General features: G+C 37.7%; 2 protein-coding genes across 4 annotated transcripts in view; one reads left to right on the top strand and one right to left on the bottom strand.

Annotated features, from left to right (window-relative positions):
* ANAPC10 (anaphase promoting complex subunit 10) overlaps positions 1-12,651 on the bottom strand; it is a gene marked incomplete at its 3' end in the record, with an annotated part of 75,200 nt that extends 62,549 nt beyond the window's left edge. For 2 of the 3 annotated variants that reach the window (XM_082838926.1, XM_082838924.1), the window contains exons 1-2: positions 11,861-11,941; positions 10,346-10,472 (exon numbers count right to left, since the gene is read on the bottom strand). In XM_082838926.1, coding sequence (XP_082695052.1) covers positions 10,346-10,460 — 115 coding nt within the window. In that variant the 5' untranslated portion in view covers positions 10,461-10,472; positions 11,861-11,941. Of the gene's footprint in view, positions 1-10,345; positions 10,473-11,860; positions 11,942-12,603 lie in introns of those variants that run through there. The other variant, XM_082838925.1, reaches the window with a different exon arrangement.
* ABCE1 (ATP binding cassette subfamily E member 1) overlaps positions 12,102-23,068 on the top strand; it is a 37,651-nt gene continuing 26,684 nt past the window's right edge. Inside the window, exons 1-6 of the mRNA XM_082838923.1 lie at positions 12,102-12,204; positions 17,476-17,607; positions 18,616-18,701; positions 21,222-21,319; positions 22,321-22,438; positions 22,801-22,938. Coding sequence (XP_082695049.1) covers positions 17,505-17,607; positions 18,616-18,701; positions 21,222-21,319; positions 22,321-22,438; positions 22,801-22,938 — 543 coding nt within the window. The 5' untranslated portion in view covers positions 12,102-12,204; positions 17,476-17,504. The remainder of the gene's footprint in view (positions 12,205-17,475; positions 17,608-18,615; positions 18,702-21,221; positions 21,320-22,320; positions 22,439-22,800; positions 22,939-23,068) is intronic.

The following is a 23,068-nucleotide window of genomic DNA, read 5'->3' as shown; positions in this document are numbered from 1 at the left end:
CTAAGCATTTTATATTAAATCATGAAATATTTATTAACTCATATAATAACTCAGTTAACCTAAACATCTTTTAAAAATTCTGTAACAGATCATCTCGCTTCCCTGCTTAATATCTCTAGTGATTTCTCTTTGTACTTAAAATCCAAATTCTTTTCCAAGGCCTACCAGAGTTCACATAATCTGACCCATGTCTAATTATATCTCCAATGTCATCTTCTACCACTTAACCTCCTTACAACTCTCCAGCCACACTAGCCTTCTTTCTGAACTTCAAACATGCCAAACCAGTTAGCTTAGAGCCTTTTAACTAGGTGTTCCCTGTGTCAGGAAGCTTCTTCTCTGAAATCTTTGCATAGTGGATTCTTCTTAACATTTACATGTCAGTGCAAATTTCACTTCCCACGAGAGGCCCTCCTTGATCTATTTATTATATTGCTGTTTTATTTTCTCCAGAGCACATATTGCTATTCAACTCAGAAATTCTTTAGCTCAAAGATCATAACTGTCAGTTACAGCATGAAAAGAAAATAAAAATTTCGTCAGTTTTTTTTTTTTTTTAAGAAAAATAGAACTTACACCACCCAATTATGCCTCTCAAAATTAACTCATAAAGGCAATGTCTTGGTAGAAGATATGGATCAAGTGGAAAGTATGTTCTAGGTATTCACAAAATACAGCCTCATCAAATCCCTTATTTTTGTTGGCTTATAAAATATCACGTATAGAGTCAAACATAGAAAATGTACCTATTTTTCTCCTAATCTTCTTTCCCAACATGGTATGCATTTGATGCTTATGAAATTAAATGATTAAATTATTATAATAAGACTCTGTTATCATGCCAGCAACCACACAAATCTGACCTTTAGTTTTTCCAGTCTCTTGGGCAGAGACTGACAATTGTGCTGAACTGTGGAATTGTTTTCTGATGCGTATTCAATTAAGCTGAATCTACTAAATACATTCTAACTTTAATCTGAGTGAAATATTGAACCAGCATTTCCAAAGATAAAATAATAATTTTGCAAAGCCACCAACCATACTGTAGCAGTGAGGTACATCTGTATCTCCCAAAGACTGATACTAACATTCTGAAAGTTTATTAAAATTCTCCCTTATATCAGTGATCACCTGAATTACTGCATATCTCCTAACTCATTTCTTTACCTCTAATCTTGCCTCACTTCAGTCCATCCTTCACAGTTCTCAAATGTGAACAAACACTGTTTCATTCTGCTACTTTAAATTGCTCAATGGCTCATACTCTCTGTACAATAAAGTATGAACTTTTTAAAAAAATTTTATATTTTTGGCCATGCTGCGCAGCTTGCGGGATCTCAGTTCCCTGACCAGGGATTGAACCCAGGCCGCAGCAGTGAAAGCCCAGAATCCTAACCACTAGGCCACCAGGAAACTCCCAGGTATGAACTGTTTAACAAAGCCCCCTATGATCAGGCCTCTTCCTAACTAGCTAGTTTCACCTATGCCACTTCCCTCTGTTCTAGTCTTACTGACTACTCACAATTCTTTGAAAGAACCATGTTTTGCTTAGCTATACACCTTTGCACATACTGTTCCTCTTGCTTTTATGTCCTTCCCCAGTGAAATTCTACCTTGCCCCATCATGCCAGATACGCATCACCTCCATGAAGACTTCCCTGATCCTCTGAAGCAGTGTCAATCACTTTCTCCTTTGGCCCACTACTGCACTGAGCCCATGCTTAGAGGGAAGCAGTATGACCTAGTGAAAGCCTGACTGCCTTGAGTCCCAGCATGCCCACTTATTAGGGGATATTTGCCAAACTGCTTAATCTGTCTGTACTACAGTTTCCTCATTTGGAAAATGATAAAAAATAACAGTAAATACTTCATACGACTTTTGGAGACTTTACTGAGACAGTTGTTTATTTTATACATGCAAAGTACTTACAACAGAACCTCTCTTAGGAAGCATCAAATAAAAGTTATAAATTATTACATTGTATAATAATGACTAATTTAAAGATACAATTCCTCCATTAGATCGTGAACTCCTTGACAACAAGGTCTGTGTGTCTTTTTTATTTTTTAATCTCTAACAGTGTTACAGATTTCAGCAACTGTCTGCTGACTTGAACTGAAAAGTATCTGACCATAAAGAAGTAAGGTTAAGTAAAGGTTAAACTAACTTTCTCATGCTGTTTCGCATTAATAAAGACTATTCAGTCATTCATAACATGCAAAATGATAATCATATAATTATATTTCACTGATGAACACAAAGCTGAAAATCACAGAAGTAAAATGTGTGACAGCACAATGATGAATTTCATGACTTTCATACCCAACACATTTTTAAGTGATCCCCACCATTCTTCTGGTAGTGTCAACCATTTTTCTCTTCTGCACCTCCAAGATGTCAGAGCAGTGGGGCATCTTCAGGGGACCAGTGACTTCTAGGTGTTGTCCTCTGCCAAGCCCCACAGCATAAAAGAGTGTGAACTGGCACTGATTCTTACCCTGTTACTGACATCAGTATGGCACCAGTCGAATTATGCTACTCAGTAAAGCAATAGAAGATACTCAACTTGAGCAAATTCACAGAAATATTTGGTGCTATAAAGAATATTAGAGGGCTTCCCTGGTAGCACAGTGGTTAGGAATCCACCTACCAATGCAGCAGACACGGGCTTGAGCCCTGATCCGGGAGGATCCCACATGCCGCGGAGAAACTAAGCCCATGCACCACAATTACTAAGCCTGCGCTCTAGAGCCCGTGTGTCACAACTACTGAGCCCGCGTGCCACAACTACTGAAGCCTGTGTACCTAGAGCCTGTGCTCTGCAATAAGAGAAGCCACTGCAAGGAGAAGCCCACACACCGCAAGGAGGAGTAACCCCCACTCGCCGCAACTAGAGAAAGTCTGCGTGCAGCAACGAAGACACAACACAGCCAAAAATTTAAAATTTTTTTAAAAATTAAAAAATAAGAAAAAAAAGAATATTAGAAACTTCTGAAGCAGTCTAGGATACATGAAGCTAGAAAAAGGCACCATCCTCACTCAAACAACAAGAAAAGGCTAGATAAACTACAAACTCATAATTTTTCTTGAAAACATGAGTGCTTAAAATCATGCAGCAACCAAATATCCTGAAATCCAAGAAGGGTCAGCTCCCAGGTTAGGAGAGAAAGGATGGGCATCCTGTCCCAACTGTGGTAGAGCATGGAAGGAAGGATCAGCGAGCAAATAAACATAGAAGGAGAAATCAGGTAGAATTTCAACAAATTGCTAAAGGCTAAGCATGGGCTATCATAAAAGTATAGCAGCCCTGGGAGTCGCAAACACAAGGTGAACTCACTCTGACTCTCAGACTCTTTTCTAAGGGCCTCACTGTACACATTAGAGGACATTTTTGGGGGAAAGCAAGAGATTGGAAAGCCTACGTCAGTGGTACATGCCTGGAGGAGGGGACTGACTGCCACTGCAGGAAAAGCAAAAACCCCAACCGCACAGACGCATCCTTGCTGGGAGAAAAGTAAAAGAAAAAACCCTCTACACTTGGGGAAGAAGCAGAAAACACTCCTTCCTCTGGGGATGGGGCAGAAAACTCTCTCCTAGGAAAGTCCAGAGTTTCACTATCATAGGTAGGAGGGACCAAAATGCTGAGAAAGTCCCAACCTGGAGGTCAGACATGCAAGGGCTGTCTAGGATTGAAGCTAGACCAGGAAAACAGAGAAGAAGTCCTGCCTCTGATCCCCTGCACTGAGTTACAACCATCGCATTTTACTGCTGGAGGCAGGGCAAGAGGATGGAGAGAGACACCCTCTGAAGCACAGGGATACAGAGATAACTGAAAATGATTGTGGAGGAGGAACATTAAGAAAACTCCTCTGGCACAACAGCCCCGCCATAAGTACTGGGCATCTTTAGAGGAATTTGAAGCCTGTGATATTGAAAGTAACCATAATAAAACAAACAAACTCAAACCCAGCTCAATTCCTAACTAACACAACCCCCACTATAAAAGGCTGACAGAGGAAAACAGGTATCCATTTCAAAGTATAAATACCATTTTTCTCAGTATCTACTAATCTATATGTGATGTTTGGCATTCAGTAAACATTTATGACGCACAAACAAGCAAGAGAAACAAATATTATCAAAAGATAAAGCAATCACTAGAAATAGACTCAGAGATGAACCAGATGTTGAAACTAACAAATGGGGACTTTATATAGCTATGATTAATATGTTAAAGAATCTAGGGGAAAAGGTAGATGAAATGCAGGAAAAGACAGGGAATTTCAACATAGGAGAAAACTCCTTTAAGAGTCAAATGAAAAAGCCATAATAAAAAACACCATATCAGAGATGAAAGATTCCATACACAGAATCATTAGTAGACTCAATAATGCCAAAGAAAGAAGTAGTAGACTTGAAGCTAGGCCAATTAAAAAACCCCAAAGCAAAACACAAAGAGAAAAAAAAAAGAAAAAACAAAAAATAGAGCACCTAAAAGCAAGGGGACAAATACCAAATGGTCTAGCAAATTAAATGGTCTAGCATATGTATAATTGGGTTCCCAGAAGGATGAGGATGGGGCAAAAGAAATACTTGAAGAAATAATGGCCACGAATTTTCATAAAGTAATGCAAGACATTAAACCAGAAGATCCAAGAATCTCAGTGGATCTCAAGCAGGATTAAACACACACACATGCATACATGTGGATACATAATGTTTATATTGCTGAAAATTAACGATAAAATCTTAAAGCCAGCTAGGAAAAAAGCCACATTAACTACAGCAGACTTTTCTTCAGAAACTATGCAAGCCAGAAGATACAGAATGACATTTTTACAGTAGTAAAAGGAGAAACCTGCTAACCTAGAATTTCATGCAGGGAACATATATGACAGTAATAAAAGCAAAATGAAATTTTTTTCAACCAAACAGTGCTAGCAGACCTGCAACACAAAAAATGTAAAGAAAGTTCTTCAGACAGGAGGAATATGATACCAGACAGAAACCTGGATCTATTCAAAACAATAAAAAGTTCCCCAAATTGAAAAAGTTAAAGTAAGCATAAAGTTTGTTTTTTAATCACTCCAAAATATAACTGACCTTTTAAAACAAAAATAGCAACAATATATTCTGGGGGTTTAAAATACGCAAAAATAAAATACATAACAAAAATGGCATAAAGCATGGGCATTAATTGGAAGTATACTGAAGGATTTGTATACCATATCTATAGTAGTATAGTATTACTTGAAGGTAAACTGTGACAATTAAAGATGTACAGTGTAATCCTTAGGGCAATCCCCCAAAAATTTCAAAAAGGATGTATAACTAATGAGTCAATAGTGGAGACAAAACAGAATCATAAAAAATACTGAATTTATCCAAAATCAGGTTTAAAAAAGAGGGAATAAATGGACAAAAACCCCCAAATTCCAAGGTCGTAGTTTTAAATCTAATTACATCAGTAGGTACATTAGGTGTAACTGGTCTAAACACTCCCAATTATAAGATAAAGAATGTCAGACTAGATTTTAAAAAATAAGACCCAATAATATGCTGTCTATAAGAAATCCACTTCAAATAAAAAGATATATACAGTTTAAAAGTAAAAGGAAGAACTTCTAGTTTCCGATGTGACATATAAAGAGCTTGGACAATGTCACTCTCATCCTCACAACAACAACAAAAAAGCTGAACTAACTGAAAACCAATAATTTTTCTTAGGTCCCAAAGAGGTCACAGGGCAAACCACCACCCAAAAAACTGAAGAGAACAGAAAACAGAGAATCATATCTTACCAGGAGCAGAAACCACCACTAGAGTTAGCAACTGGTAGGAAAACTTAAAGAGTAATTGAGTAATTGTTCATTCACTAATTGCTAGAGACTGAGTACAGACTAGCTTGAGAGATTAAAAGCTCCTGGAAGCCCAGCCTTAGAGAGGACTCCACATTTTCATGAGTTTTACCTCTAGGAGCCCCACCAGGTTCTCTTCAGGGTAAAGATCAGAGAAAATTCTCCAGTGCTTCCTGCAGATAGAGGGGGAAAGTAATCTTTATGAAATAAACCAAAAGCATTTTCTTCCCCTTTAACAAAGGCCTGACTTAAAGGAAAACGGTTTTAGCAGAACCTAAGCAACATGGGTTTTACCAGAGCCTGACATGGGGGAGGGAAAATACCCAACTCCATCCCCCTCTAGCCTTCCTGTCTCATCTAAGTGGGGAAAGAAAAGTTGAGAAGTGCTTGTAAGGTCACAGCCATGAACACAGGCCCACTAAAAGACTGAGATCTAATCAAAGGATTATAGAACACTTCCATTCCCCCCATAACTTACCACCATATCAACAGGGCTCCAACACAATATCAGGAGGTTAAATTCAAAAAACTGCAAGTTTAGATGCCATTTAAGGAGTCTCTAGGGAAATCCAAAGATAACAAGGAGACAAAAACAAAGACACTAAAGAAATTTTAGCCTCTGAATCTTAACCTTTACCCATCAGGCAGAAAATCAGCAAGTATATGGTTGAACTGAACAGCACAGTCAATCAGCTACATCAAACTGATATTTATAGATTACTTCATCCAATGACAGCAGAATACACAATTCTTCTCAAGTTCACATGCAACATTAACGAAAATGGACCACATTTTGGGCTATAAAACACAATAAAAACATTTAAAAGAATAGAAATCACACAAAGTGTGCTCCCAGACCACAGCAGAATTAAACTAGAAATCATTAACAGAAAGCACTGCTTTCTGAAATTTAGCATTTATAGCATGAACTACATATATATTAGAAAAGAAGAAAGCTCTAAAGTCAATAATCTAAGCATTCACCTTAGAAAACTAGAAAAAGAAAAGCAAATTAAATCCAAAACAAGCAGAAGAAAGAAATAATAAAAATCAGAGAAAAAAATCAATGAAACTAAAAACAGCAAATTAATAGAGAAAAATTACCAATACCACAAGCTGGTTCTTTGAAAAGGTCAATAAAATCAATAAACCTCTAACCAGGCTAACCAAGAAAAAAAGAAAGAAGACACAAATTACTAATATAAAAAATGAAAGAGGGGCCATCACTACTGATCCCATGGACAATAAAAAGGGTAATAAAGGAGTATTATAGACTTCATGCCCACAAATTTGATAAATAAAATGGACCAATTCCTTGAAAGATACAATCTACCAAAACTCACACAAGAAGAAACAGATAATCTGAATAAGCCTATATCTATTACAAAAATTGAATAAAAAATTAATACCCTTCCAAAAGCAATCACCAGGCCTAGATGGTTTCACTGGTGACTTATGTCAAACTTTCAAGGAAGAAATAATACCTAGTCTGCATAATCTCTTCCAGAAAATAGAATCAGAGGGAATACTTTCTGACTCTATAAAGGCAGCATTACCCTAATAACAAAATCAGACAAAGACATCACAAGAAAGGTAAATTAAAGAACAATATCTCTCATGAACACAGATGCAAAAATTGTCAAGAAAATATTAGCAAATTGAATCCATGTATAAAAAGAATTATTTACCACAATCAACTGGAATTTATTCCAGGTATGCACAGCTGGTTCAACATTCTAAAATTAACTAATGTAATCCATCAAAACAAACAACAGGCTAAAGGAGAAAAACCACATGATCATATCATTAGATGTTGAGAAAACATTTGACAAATCCAACATCCATTCAAAACAAAATCTATTAGCAAACTAGAAATATAATGGAACTTCTTCAACTTTATATTATCTACAAAAAAACAACAGCTAACATCATATATAATAGTGAGAAAATAGAAGTTTTCCCACTATGATCAGGAATAAGGCAAGGATATCCCTTTTTGCCACTCCTATGCAACATCATGTTGGAAGTCTTAGCTAATGCAAAGGAAGAAATAAAAACAATAGAACCCAGCAATTCTACTTGTAAGTATTTACTCAAGAAAAATGAAAATATACGTCCACAAGAAAACCAGTACATGAATGTTTATAGCAGCTTCATCCATAATCACCAAATATTGGAAGCAACCTTATCTTAGTTAACTTAGCACCTTAAAACACCAAACATGCATCACTTCACAATTTCTATGGGATAGGAATTTGGGACCAGCTTGGTTGTGCAGCTTGGCTCTGGGACTCTCATAAGTTTGCGGTCAAGTTATCTGAAGTAATTATCTAAAAGCTTGACTAGAGCTGGAGAACCCATTCTAAGGTAGCTTACTCTTTGACTGTTGACAAAAGGCCTCAGTTCCCCGCTGGCTATTGTCAGAAGGCCCTGTTTCTTTGCCACACCAACCTCTCCACAGGTCCCCTTGTTTCCTCACAAAATGGCAGCTGGCTTCCCCTAGAGTGCGTGATCCAAATAACAGCAAGGCAGAGCCACAATGTCTTTTATGATCTAGTCTCAGAAGTCACATACCATCATTTCTGCCATATTCTCCTCGTCCCAGAGACTAACCCAGACACAATGTGACAGAGGTCATCAGAAGGGTACGAATACCAGGAAACAAGGATCACTGGGACCATCTGGGAAGCTGCTACTGTAAACCTAAATGTCCATTAACTGGTGAATAGGTAGACAAATTATGGCACATCTGTACAGCGGAACAGTAATCAGCAATAAAAAGGAACCAACTCCTGATAGAACAATCACAAATGCATTATGCTAAGTGAAAGAAGCTGGACCCTAAGAGCTACATAAAGTATGATTACGTTTATATGGCATTCTGAAAAAGGCAAAACCAAAGGGACACAAAATGGATCAGAGGTTGTCAGGGGTTTAGGAGGGGGCAGAAGACTGACTACAAAGGGACACGAGGAAATTTCTTTGAATGATAGAAATATTCTTTATTTGTGATGTGTTTGTTAAAATTCATAGAACTATGGGACTTGCCTGGCAGTCCAGTGGTTAAGACTCCGTACTTCCACTGCAGGGGGCTTGGGTTCGATCCCTGGTCAGGGAATTAAGATCCCACATGCCACGTGGTGTGGCCAAAATAATAAATAAATTAATTAATTAATTTTTTTTTTTTTTTGGTGATACGCGGGCCTCTCACTGTTGTGGCCTCTCCCGTTGCGGAGCACAGGCTCTGAACACGCAGGCTCAGCTGCCATGGCTCATGGGCCCAGCCACTCCACGGCATGTGGGATCTTCCCGGACCGGGGCACGAACCCGTGTCCCCTGCATTGGCAGGCGGACTCTCAACCACTGCGCCACCAGGGAAGCCCTAATTAATTAATTTTTTAAAATTAAAAACAAAAAAATTCATAGAACTATAAACACAAAAAGGGTGAGTTTTTCTGTATATCCCCAACTACTCATAAAAAGAGAGAGAAAAGAATCTTAAGGGGAAACAGAAGAGGCTTGAGTGGGAAGACACTACAGGAGACAACATGTAAATAGTAGAAGTTTCTGAGGGAAAAGTGACTACCAAATCAATAACATTATCATTAACATTACTCAAGCTAAAAAACTTTCTCTGAGCTTGATTCTACAGACTGAAAATACTCATCAAATTATAGGTTAGACAGATGAGAAAAGGTACACATGTATCCTGGCACATCCTGGCAAAACTCTTGAAGTCTAAGAATAAACAGAAAAAGCTTAAATGCTGCCAGAAAGAAAGAACAAGTTACTTAGAAAGTGAGAGACAGGCATAGCCTTCTTAGTTGCAACATGACAAAAAAGAAAATGGTAAAACAGGATCCACAAATTTTTGAGAGAAAAGGACTGCCACCCAAGAATTCTATCCCAACCAAGAGTAAAATAAAGTTATTTGGGTATATGTAATCACTCAGAAAATGTATCAACCACTTATCCTATCCAGAGAAATAGCAAAAAAAAAAAAAATGCTAACCAAATAACTGAATGATACCAGAGAGAGGGTAAAAAGAGAATTTATGAAGGACTTCCCTGGTGGTCCAGTGGGTAAGACTCTATGGTCCCAATGCAGGGGGCCCAGGTTCGATCCCTGGTCAGGGAACTAGATGCTACATGCATGCTGTAACTGAAGAGTCCGCATACTGCAACTAAGTCTGCATGCCACAACTAAAGATCCCGAGTGCCACAGCAATCACTGTACTGCAACTAAGACCTGGCACAGCCTAAGTAAATAAATAAATATTTAAAAAAAAAAAGAGACATGTGCAGTTAAACTGAAGCAGATACTAGTAAAGCAATTGAGAAGATATATAACAAATGAAAATCCAATTAGATTTATTTTAGAATTAAAATAAAGCATCTTAACAGAAAGAATATTAAAGTTAGTCCAGTGCACAAGAAAACTTTCAGCAGTTATTATGAACAGCATTTTTGTGTTGTTTTGTTTTACCTGGTTTGCAAGATGAGAGTGACCAAACAGCTTGTGACCCAATTTCCCGTACTGTTCCAGTCCTTTCCAACTGCTTAGGGTCAGCACCGGGAGGTGTCTTGTTTGGTGTGGTCATTTTAAAAATATTCTATGTAGAAAAAAAAAGTATCCACATTATACCCAGACCTGAGCATCTTTCTACAAAACATAAAAGTAAAAATTTAATAGCCAAATCGATCACTAATATATCCTAGATATTAATCATCTATTTCTCGAAAGCAGTTGACATAATCACTGTAATTAAAAACTCTTGGGAATTCAGTTTTTGTTTCTAAAATAGAACATATTATAACTTACAAGTTGTGCAAAGCAGCAGACTATAGTAGTCAAAGGGCACAGGATCAGGGTGTCAACTTCAGCCTTGCCTTGGGCTTTATTTCCTTTCCTGTCAAATGGGTTGATTTGATCTATACTCCTATAATGCTATGCAGTTGTATACCTCTATGAGTAAAAATTCCAATCCAAATGAAGTTTTTCCCTAGAAAAGTCATACTGAAATACTCTTATTCCAGGAATATGTAAATATTGGTCTACATTTTAAATAATCCGTTAAGTGATGCAGAGAAAAATCACATCTTCTCATTAGTTGTCAAAAGCTCCATTTATATGTGCTCTTACCATAGTACATAAAGTCAGAAAAATGCCTTTAAGGTCTAGAAGTGAATAACTGGCCTATTCTAAACCACAAGTTTACTTCATCTTTTGTTAATCTTGGTAGGCATATCCAAACGTGAAAAAAAAATAGTGGATTGTGAACAACATGTAAAACTGCTTCGGTAGTGCAAAGTTACAGCTATTGAACATCGTTATACGTAAATGCTGTTATAAACCTGTGCCAAAAGGTCTGTATACCATCTCCTTGACACCTTCTGAGTCAGATCTCAGTTGTTCCCTAACCTCCACACAAGCAGTTGATACTCTTTAAATAATAATAGACACTGGACTGCAAACTTTGGAAAGGCCTGAGGTTTAAACGCTCCATTAGCAATTTACTGAATAAATAAATGGATGAATGAATAGCTTCAATCGTAAAGTATTTGCCACCTGCAAGTTAAGTAAGGTCTGGGATGAGATGATTAAACCTGTGGCCACATTGCCAAATACCCAAAAATGTCAAATTGTCCAAAAAAATGGCCCATCTCTATTATTGGAGCAGAATTTAACTGCCGAACTTGGTACTGGACGCCACCAAGTGGATAAAGCACGGAACTCGGAGAAGAACGGGTTCGTGGCCACACCGTTCAGGAGCTGAGGCCAAGGAGAGAACGCCACCACGAGCAGTGTCTGGACCAGACTCCGTGGGTTCTGCTTGACACCTCTGCCCGAAGTGCGAGAATAGGCAGCGGCTAAGGATCCATTCCTGATCCACCAGCTTTGAGGAAATCGGGAGCGAAATAGGAGATTGACATTGGGGAAGAGAACCCGTCTGCTTAAGCTAGAACCATTCTCCACTTCGGGGAAAGCCCACGCACTTACAGCTCGCAGACCCGGCTTGCCGCCACTCAGGTTTTCAGGAACCGCTGCAGTTCCGCGCCACTCCCACTCAGCTTCCCAGGCCCGCCTCGCTTACCCAACAACGTCAATTGGGGTCGCAGCACAATGACGTCACTCTCCGCCGTCTCGCCCTACCTCCCTCCAGGGCTCCGCGCAGCGCGCCCTGTCGCGCAGGCGCACTACCTCCCTGTGGCATGCGTGAGGCGGCGGCTGGGCACCGCCATTTTGGCCAGTGGCCGTAGGAACACGTTGTGTGGCTGAGAAGTGAAAGCAAGAACTGATTTGGCCTCTGCGTTCCCCTCCGCAAGGGGAATCTGTTTCTCCAGGTACGTGAATAGCCTGGAAGGGTTTGGCCTTTAGCTGTAGTCTGCCACGGTCTACACACCGTAGGGACGTTCTCCCAGAGCCTTTGGTTAGGCCTCAGGTGGCGGCGGTGGAGACGGCAGCGGCGCGTGGCAGCCGGCTTGAGCGAGACAGCTGGAACCGCCGGAGCGCGGGCGCCGCCGAGAGCTGGGGACGCCTCGCGCTTCCCTCCAGCTGACTCGGCACTCTGCCACTGCGGCCCGCCACCCCCGCCAGGGGACCCGAAGATGGCCTTAGCTGCCATCCCCTCAGCGGTCCAGCCTCCAGTCCCCCCTTTCCCCCGCTCCTGCCCTAGGGCTGAACCTTACAGCCGCCTTCAGAACGCAGAGCGTCCCCTACTACCCCCACTCTTCCCCTGGCACCTTTGGAAGCCTTTTCTTCCACCGTTTGGGGATTGTGGAATGAGTGAATTATCTTTGCCGCCATGAAGTCGAATCCTGCTTGTCCACTCCCCGTCTGTAGACATGATGGCCAGACGTCACAGTGCTCACAGCAGCGTGTACTCTGCTGTAACCAGGGTTAGCTCAAATAATCTCCCAGGTGAACGCCTTTAACATTTCGGGTGCACTTTTATAGCACTTACCCCCTTGGTGACTTCTCCGTCTTCTCCTTTATCATATCTTAAACTCGTTGCGATCAGGTCTTTATTGAAAGGCCCTTTATTTTCCCTTCAGTGGTTCGTGCATTGCAGGAACGACGGCTAAAGCCGATTCCCACACCCCATAAACTACGCAAGCCCGTTTTCTCATTTTTTACGGTAAAATCGTAAGAGTGAGAAGTAGCCTTAAGAACAGTGTGTTTTGTTTTGCTTGAGGGTTTTTCGCCTTCTCTTGCACAGGACTGCTTACTAGGCATTTATGACAGTGGTATGTGTGTTGCAGTCCTCGGTACCTTTGTCCCTGATACTGAGAATATTCATTCTATACCATTTGCTTGACGATAATGCTTTGTCAGTGTTAATCAAGGGCTCTTACCTGTATCTGAACCAAAGAGTGTTGTTTTTGTTTTAGTGAAAAGACTTGTTCACCCCTATAAAAATTTTTTTTAGGAAGAATATTTAATATAATTGCTGGGGCGGGGTAAGAAGAAAGCAGTTATTAATTTAGTGTCCCTTTTAATTGTCTTCAATTTAAGATTCTGAAGTCAGAGTTGTGCACCACTCCCAACTTATATGTTTTATAAAATTAATGACCTGCAATAGCATAGGTTAGAATATCTCACATGACATAAGCATCATTCGTTAACAGCAACCTTTCAAATGTTTGAACAGGGTGTTAAAATAATTTTGGTCTTAGACTGCAGATGGTTTCCATATCTCACTTCCTTTTTTCCTCTCAGCTGGAATAATGACAGTGAAGGTCATTGAGTACCTATTTTTTAAATAAGTTTTTATATCTATCTATATATCTGTTTGTTTATTTATGGCTGAGTTGGGTCTTCGTTACTACGCGGGCTTTCTCTAGTTGCGGCGAGCAGGGGCTACTCTTTGTTGCGGTGCGCAGGCTTCTCATTGTGGTGGCTTCCCTTGTTGTGGAGCACGGGCTCTAGGCACGCGGGCTTGAGTGGTTGCAGCATGCAGGCTCAGTAGTTGTGGCTCGCCGGCTTAGTTGCTCCGCAGCATGTGGGATCTTCCTGCACCAGAGATCGAACCTGTGTCCCCTGCATTGGCAGGGGAATTCTTAACCACTGCGCCAGCAGGGAAGTCCCTTGAGTACCTATTTTGAGCACAGTTTTCAGATTTGAAATACCTTCAAGGAGTCAGTTACTACAGGCTTCCCCTCCAAGCTTTCATGTGCTATGTCTTCATTGAAAAAAAAAGGAGGGACTCTTTCTTGCCAATTCTTGAAACTAACGTAGAAATTTAATTAATAATAGTGTTTACACTGTTAATTAACAGTTCTACAAAGAATCTGTATTCATTTTTCTTAAATGTATTATAATTTATCACTTTTTTATATAAATCAGCTTATTAACCATCTCTGGTAGGTTTTTATTTTATAAAAATCACCTTTTATAGTCATTTGGTTTTTTAAATGGTTTGAAATAGTAGGTGAAACATTTTAGTAGTTTGGCAGAAATAAACTTTAATGTAAGCAGTTTCATTGATAAATCAATGAAGATTTATCCCCCATAGGGGAATTCATCATGCTCATTCACCATAATTAATATGGTGTCCAGTTTTATTTTAATAGCTAACTAAAGAGTCTTCAGTTTCTAGGGAGTTGGCACTTCCAGAATGATAGCTTTTTTGTAGCAGTTCAAAAGTCATTTATTTTTTTCTTGTTCTAATCTTTAGGAGGCCTGCCTGGACCAATTTCTAAAGGTTATAAAGGGGTAAAGTGAACCTATCAGCGTAACTGTTTATTACATAAAATTTTAGTCACCTTTTGGGTGATTTTTTTTTTCCAATAATATACTTTAGTGGATAACTGTCACTGTAAAATATTGGTAACTTGCAAGACTCCTGAAGTTGTTATAACCTACAGGAAAATGATTTACTATGTCTAAATTCATTTTCTCATTTCATTCAGCGGAAATGTTTGAGCTCCTACTATGTGGTAGGCACTGGTCCAGCCACTGGGATAAACAGACAGACAAAAATTCCTGCACTCATGATGGAGTACCTTCTGCTTGGAGAGGGAAAAATATTGTCTGTGTGTAGAGAGAGAATATATAAATGCATATATATATATACATACACACAGTAAACGTGTACATATACCATATATGCACATATATATGAAATATATACTATGTCATATAGTAGAAAGAGCTAAGGAGAAGAATAAAACAAGAGAGTTTTATATTTTTTGGTAATATAGCTAGAGAAGGCTCACTGAGAATAAACTTTAAAGACTTGAAGGAGTGAGCCATGTGACTCACTAGGGGAAATAGCATTATAGGCAGAGGGAGCAGAAAGGCCAAGACCCTGAAGCAAAGATTGACAACCATTTGCTTTAGCCATGTGAAAAACAGTGATAACCTGACAAGTTGTTTTGATAGAATGAGGGGCACTAAAGGCTGGAATGGATTCCAGAGAAAATACCTAGAAAGAAATTTGAAGCACTGACTATAGGCAACTCTTTTACGTAGTCTCGCTATAAAAGGAAGGAGAAATGAAGCAATGGAGGAAGATGGGGTCAGATAATGTAGTGTTTGAATGCTGATGGGAATAAGCCAGTGGAAAGAATAGTTGATGATGTGAAAGACATGAGAGAGAATTGTTGGAACATTCTCCTTAGCAGATATCTTTTAGTTTGCAAAGGGACTTAGCTATGGAAATACATATAGTATGGTTGCTGGTTGGCATAGTTTCACTTGAGATGATACTAGTCAGCATGGTTTTGTTTTTTCTCTTCCCATTTTCTGCTGCATGTGTGCAGGTGAAGAGTTGTGCTTAACCAGGATTATAGATGAGGGTGTAAGTGATTGACAACGGAATTTTAGGTGGGTACAGAGATACAAAGATACAAAAGGCTGAAGGACAGTGGAAATGTGGTAGAATTGAGAGATAATGTTAGGTCTGAGGAATGGGGGAGTTCAAGGGGTTGTTGGATTGTTGTGTATGAGAGAGGTGAACTGAAAAGATAGGGATGGTGGTTGGAGAATGGGGTGTTTGAAAGGTAGGTTATGGAAAAAACGCAGTTATTTGTAATGACAAGGTGAAGGATTTGACCAAAGGAATGAGTGGCTATGGTAGGGTGAAAGACAAGATCACTAGAGGAGAGAGGTTAATGAACTGAGATGACAGGCTGTTAATAGAAGGATCATCTATGAACATATTAAAATCACCAAGAGTTATGACAAGAGTTGTTAGAGTGAACATTAGCTAAGGGCCGAAATTTCAAAGAATGGGAGAGAGTGATCTGATGGTCGGTAAATGACTAAAGCGGATGGATGACCTAAGAGGCAAAAGTGGCTGTTTTTAGTGAGGAGAGAGAATCGTCTGGGAGCGGTACTGAGGAGCAAGATCTTTTATTCCCCTCCAAGCCTAATGATATTGAGGGGTTATGAGAAGGACTGGAGAGTTCTATAAGAGGAAGCAGTCTGTCAAGAAAAATCTAGATAGAGGATCACAGTCATTGATAGAAAAAGCCAACAGAATGTCTTTGTTGGTCAATAATCTTTTGGCTTCAGGTTCTTTCATTACATATTGGAATAAACCGGAGTAGTAAGGCACTTTTTCGAATTACTTACTTTAATCACATTCTAAGAAAATTAATGTCAATCACTAAGCCCAATATTAAAAAAGATTAAGTTAACTTTGACCTCAACTACATAATTGATGGTGCTGTTAAATATCAAGACTTTAAAAAGCTCCAAAAGTGAGTATATACATATAGTTACTTGGTCTCCTTTTCATTTCAGTGCCGTTAACATAAAATTCATCATGGCCATATTGTAAATTCCCAGGTAAAGCAGTTTTTACTTTTTCCAGTTGACCAACATGATGGTTACACCCTTAATAATTATTTGCCATTTCCATCAGTAGTGCATTGTAGTCAGATGGCTAAGCCATGAAGTGATGCTTAGTTTGAGGGAGGAAGTAAACACCTTTATCATATGTATGTTTTCATGTCAAGTCTTACTATTCTGTTTCATTGGTCTGTGTTCATACACTGGTATCAGCATCGATTTCTGAGGCCTTATATCATTTTTTTCATATGTCAAGTGTAGGTTCCCTCTTCCCCCTTGCTCTTTTCCATTTTCCTGGCTATTAATACTTTTCTTTTTGTATAAGAGCTTTAGATTTGATTTGTCTGATTCAGTTTTTTTTTTTCTCCTTGAGATTGGATTAAATATATAAATTCAGGGAAGGTTGAAATCTCTGATATTGACTATTCTTTATTGTGAAAACTGAGACAGCATGTCATTCTACTTGTTCAGGTCTTTTGTGTCTTTCAGTGGTATTTTGAAAGTTTCCGCACATGTGTATATATATCTTGTTAAGTTGATCCCTAGATCTTTTCTTTTTTCTGACTGTTGAAAGTGGTATTTTTTCCTTCATTATATAAATCTTCTGATGAATGGACTATATGTAAAATTTTGTTTTTCCAGCCTTACCAAATTATTTTATTGCTTTTACTAGTTTTTTTTAAACTAGTTCCAGGTATTAATATCTGAATATAGTGATAACTTATCTCCTCCCGTCTAACTTTTTATGCCTCTGACTTATTTCTCTTAACTAATTGCATTGACTATGCCATAATTTTGTTAATTTTTCTTTAATAGAGGAACTGGATATTGTTACTTCCTTAGAATTATGGCGGATAAATTAACAAGAATTGCTATTGTCAACCATGACAAATGTAAACCTAAGAAGTGTCGGCAGGAGTGCAAAAAGAGTTGCCCTGTGGTTCGAATGGGTAAGCTGTTCTGTGGATCATTTAAGGATAAGAGAAGGTTTTAAAAGGAATACACTGTCTTTATGGTTCTCTAGGCTTTAGTATATACTTTTCTCCCCCGTTAGTTTCTTTAAAATGTAAAAATAAGACCAGATTTTGTTCTAAATTTCTTTTAATGCTTTGTGACTAAATGATCCTGTTTAAGTTCATTGAATACAAAATCAAACCAGAGTTCAAATTACTGAGATTCTTACTGTCCTAAAAATCCTATGGTTACTTTAAGTCATGAAGAAAGGACTGCCAAGATGTTTGTATTGATATTTGATAGTATTCTCCTTAAAAAAAAAAAAAAAAAAAGCTTAATATGAATGACTATTCATGAGGTTTTGCTATATTTTCAAGAGTAAATAAATTTATGACCATTCAGAATTGATGACTTGTTGGTCGTCTTTAAGGGCTAAACTAAATAATTTTTACTTTAAATATACTAGTGAGGTATAAGCTTACTAAATCTTAAAAGGAAATTTAGATGTCATGTGTTACAGTCTACCATGCTATTCAGAAATTCCATTATTAATATCCCTAATGCCAGGTTTAATTTTGTTTGTGTATTAGATGTCCACATACCTTTGGGGAGCTTCCCTGATTTAGCTAACGTATTTCATTCCCTTATCTGGTGTACATTACCATTTTCAAGGCATATTTTATGGATTATATATTCAGGTCAGTCAGCTTAAAAGTAAAGCTGTTTTAGAATCTGCTGTATTTTTATTAGCATATTTTCTTCCCGTAGTAGATTAAACAAATAAGCATATTAGAGTCATCTCTGCCTTGCCTGACAAGAGTATTCATATAAGTAGTTAAGTTCAGTAATCTATCCAAAGCACTGATTTATATTTCTTTCTGTGGCCTTTCTTTTTGAAAACTTGATTCTGTATGGAAATTTGGAACCAGAATTGCCGAAATAACAGTGTTCAGAAAATTAGAACATCAGAAGAAATGACTTAATTCTATCTTTTCCTTTGCCAGGAAAATTATGCATAGAGGTTGTCCCCCAGAGCAAAATAGCATGGATTTCTGAAACTCTTTGTATTGGTTGTGGTATTTGTATTAAAGTAAGTGATATTTTATTTATTGGATCAAATTTGTAACCTAAAAATGAAATCTAAAACTTCTGAGTACATTATAACTATTTTTAGAGCCAAATATAAAACATTGAATAAAGAATACAAATTCAGAAAAATAGTTTTCTTATATCAATATTATTATTGCTTTTTCAATTAATTAACCACCCCACTTAACAGTTATCCTTAAAAAATAATAATAAAAGTTACGCAAACTTCGTAAAGCCATTTCCAACCAAAATTAATTTTTTTTCACCCTTTTATGAGAAGGACATTCTCCAAGTCTTTACCAGAACTTTTTTGAAATATAAAAAATATGAGTCATATTACATACATTTTTTTCAAGTCTGTGTTTAATTTTATTTTTAAAATTTATTTATTTATTTATTTGGCTGTGCCGGGTCTTAGTTGTGGCTCAAGGGCTCCTTAGTTGTGGCATGCACGTGGGGTCCGGTTCCCTGGCCAGGGAACGAACCTGGGCCTCCTGCATTGGGAGCGCAGAGTCTTAACCACTGCGCCACCAGGGAAGTCCCTGTGTTTAATTTAAAATTCACACTTTTTTTTTTTGGGGGGGGGGTACACGGGCCTCTCACTGTTGTGGCCTCTCCCGTTGCGGAGCACAGGCTCCGGACGTGCAGGCTCAGCGGCCATAGCTCACGGGCCCAGCCGCTCTGCGGCATGTGGGATCTTCCTGGACCGGGGCATGAACCTGTGTCCCCTGCATCGGCAGGTGGACTCTCAACCACTGCACCACCAGGGAAGCCCCTAAATTCACACTTTTAAATAAAAATGGACACAGCCAAAAATTTTTTTAATTTAACCTAATCCTTAAGTACTGCTTTTGCTGTGTTATACATTCTTCTATTGTTGGATTTATCCCAATAGTGTAATTTTTCAAAATACCTCAGTTTTTGTTATACTGAATGGTTTGAATAGGGTATTTTACTAAAGAATGATGGATTTCCAACTTTAGTTCATAAAAGATATTTAGGAGCCAGTGTATAAAGTTCTTAAATTATTTTTATTTACAGATAATATATTTTAGAAAGGAGATTTCCCAAAATATGGATACCATCTGTTATTTTTTCTAATAAGGTTTGTGTATTTTACATTGGTTTCTGAATCCTCGGTTAAGTATCCAGAAGTACCAGGCTTGTTACCTGAAAGCGTTTTTTTCTTGTTATTAAAATATAAGCAGGAGATATTTCTTCCAGCAAATACTTACTAATCTTTTATTATTTGCCTGCCAGTGTTTTGGGTGGTGGAAATCTTATTTTGAACAGTATATTCGATTTTATTTTCTTTCCTCACTTCTATAAAAAAATGAGATTCCAGAATTTGGGGTATGCAGTTCAGTGGCTGAAAAGAAACTGATGTGATGAATTGTTTGCGGGGGGCGGGTAGTGTATACCCCCTGAACACTAAGATACTTGTAATGCACCACATATATGAGCAATATGGCTATTTTTTTCTTTGTAGATTAAGAGAAGTTTAAATTACTTGCAGCCTGTAAGCATTTTATGTACATTGATGGAGTAATAGAGGATTCTGTAAATGGAGGTAATTCCGTTTGCAGAAAAAATCTCGTGTAAAGAATTAATAATTTTTTTTAGAGGTTGGTGATTATTTTGCTAGAAAACAAAGAGTGTTGTTCTTTAAGCCTCTATGTTCTTGTAGCTTAGGAAATGGGAATTCCCTGAAATCTTTATATACAGAGACTTGAATTAGTCCCCTGAGCTCATTCAACAGTTCTGCTGAACAGATTTCTAATCTGAGGTTATACTCTTTGGTTGTACCTTTATAGTCATCTGTACTGCTGAGAAATTTTTCTAGCCACGTTACCACTCTTAAATCACCTTCCATTTCTTGCCATTCTTGTTCCTTGGGCATTTATTTGATTGATTGTCACTTATTGTTTGAATAAGTTTTTCTATGAGGTTTTTTATGTGAATTTTCTCAATTGGAATATGAAGTATCTTTTTCATATGGGATGGTTACAAATCACAATGGAAAGACGTTAGTCCTTGCTCTGTGCAAATACTATGCTAGCTGTTGTTGGGACATAAGTAGACCAAGAAAGGTACAATCCATGACCTTAAAGGACTTTACAAGGTAGAAATGGAAGCATACAGAGACAGGGAGAAGAAGATAAGGGGAAGGCGTTTCTCATTGACTGAATATGGAACTGTATGCTTAATAACCGTGTTTTATCTTGCTCTTAACCTTCTCATACAAAAGCTTCCAGTTCTGTAAGGTTTTGCAGTAAGTATTAAACACATTAAATGTCCAGGATTATACCAGTCACTAGGGGGAATGCAGAATTATTAGATATGATTCTTGCCTTCAAGGAACTTAACTTTTTTAAGCAAAGGATAGGAAATGAAACAATACTTTACGTCTATGTGAAACTCCCACTTTTGGAAGATAAATTATAAAAATTTCTTCATCTGTTCATTTTAGTCATGCCTATATTTCTAAGAATTAACAGAAAACTAATTCTTTAAATAACAGAAGTGCCCCTTTGGTGCCTTATCAATTGTCAATTTACCAAGCAACTTGGAAAAAGAAACAACACATCGATACTGTGCCAACGCATTCAAGCTTCACAGGTATATTTCCAAGTCAACATTCTTCTTTATTTCAGTCAAGAGTAAATCCATTTGGAATTTTCAGAGAAATAACAAAAATGGAAAAAAAGTGGTATTAACTTTTACATCCACTAAAGCAAAATACAGTATTATAACATTATGCAGAATCATACTGTATATGTCAGTGGTTCATTCTAGCTAACATTAAAATTACCTGAGGGTCTTTTTAAAACTACTAATGCCCAGGTAATTTCAGCCCAGTTGAATTACATCTTATCTCTGGATGTACAGTCTGGACTTAGTAAGTTGAAAAGGCTCCCAGTGATTCTAATATACAGTTGGGGGTGAGAATCACTGTTGTTAATAATATCCTTATCCCCAGAATACTTTTAAGGGAACTCATCTTGATTTTATTTATCTATTAATCTCGTAATCTACAGAGAATATTACTCTGGACTTCGACATATATTGTTAATGACGCATTCTTTGAGGTTTTTAATCTGCTGAACACTAATATTTTGAATCTAGGAGTCTAGATTTAACTAATAAAAGGGTATTTCTCAACCTGTCAGCTTTAAGGGGCCTACTGCAGCAGGGAGAATGAGTGGAATATTTCTGGTTGATGTGGCACTTCTCTCCTTGTAAGTAAATGGCAGGCCAAAAAAAAGAAAGACAGTGTGAGGTTGTACCTGCTGTGCAATTTTCTACCAAACCATTTTATTATACATTAAAACTGAGCCTTATCTGGAAAGAAAAATTGTTACTTTAGAATAGACTTTGAGTGAAAGTTGAATAAATAAAATTTGGAGTAATGTTAGTCATGGATGCATTCCTAACAACAGTTTAAGTTAATCTTGGCTGCTGTTTTTTCCTAATAGCCAGTAATATCTGGCATATATCTCTTTTGTCTTATTAATGAATGTGTGTGGAGTGCAAGCGCATTAAAATACATCATTCTGGTATTACGTCACTTTTTCTACATAAGTCTGAGTTGTCTTATTATTTTTGTACACTTATGACAGGTTGCCCATTCCTCGTCCAGGTGAAGTTTTGGGATTAGTTGGAACTAATGGTATTGGAAAGTCAACTGCTTTAAAAATTTTAGCAGGAAAGCAAAAGCCAAACCTTGGAAAATATGATGTATGTATTACCACCTTATAAAAATGAATATCTTGGTTCAGTTTTATGAGGCTATAAAGGAGAGAGTATGTGTGATTTTATTTTTTAATGTTCTTATTTTCAAGATTATTTGTGGAATTAATGCTGAGAAACTATAAATGAAACTCCTTTTTAGGTAAAATCTGTTAATGCTGCTTAATTGATAATTCTGAGCTTTCATAAACTGTTATGAGTTGGTGTTTTCTTGATTTGAAATTAAATCCACCTCTAATATTATCTTAGAAGCAGAGGTATTCTGTTTGGATATGTGGTCTATTTTGTATAACATTCATCCTCTTTGCAACTGTATTATTAAATTCAGGTAATTATACATATATTTCTAGGACCCACCTGATTGGCAAGAAATTTTGACTTACTTCCGTGGATCTGAATTGCAGAATTACTTTACCAAGATTCTTGAAGATGACCTAAAAGCCATTATCAAACCTCAGTATGTAGACCAGATTCCCAAGGCTGCAAAGGTCAGTTGCTTTTTAGGAGAAATTTAGTGGGTATTACAGATTTTGGTGGACATATAAAAGATAAAGTAAACTTGTTTTATTTTGTGACTCTTTTTAATAGTGAGGGAATTTTAGTATTGAAGGAAAATAA

Source organism: Leucopleurus acutus (assembly GCF_964270905.1).
Source record: "Leucopleurus acutus genome assembly, chromosome: 4".
NCBI classification, from domain to species: domain Eukaryota; kingdom Metazoa; phylum Chordata; class Mammalia; order Artiodactyla; family Delphinidae; genus Leucopleurus; species Leucopleurus acutus.
The sequence above is the reverse complement of the archived record's forward strand: the minus strand, read 5'-3'. Positions and strand labels throughout refer to the sequence as shown.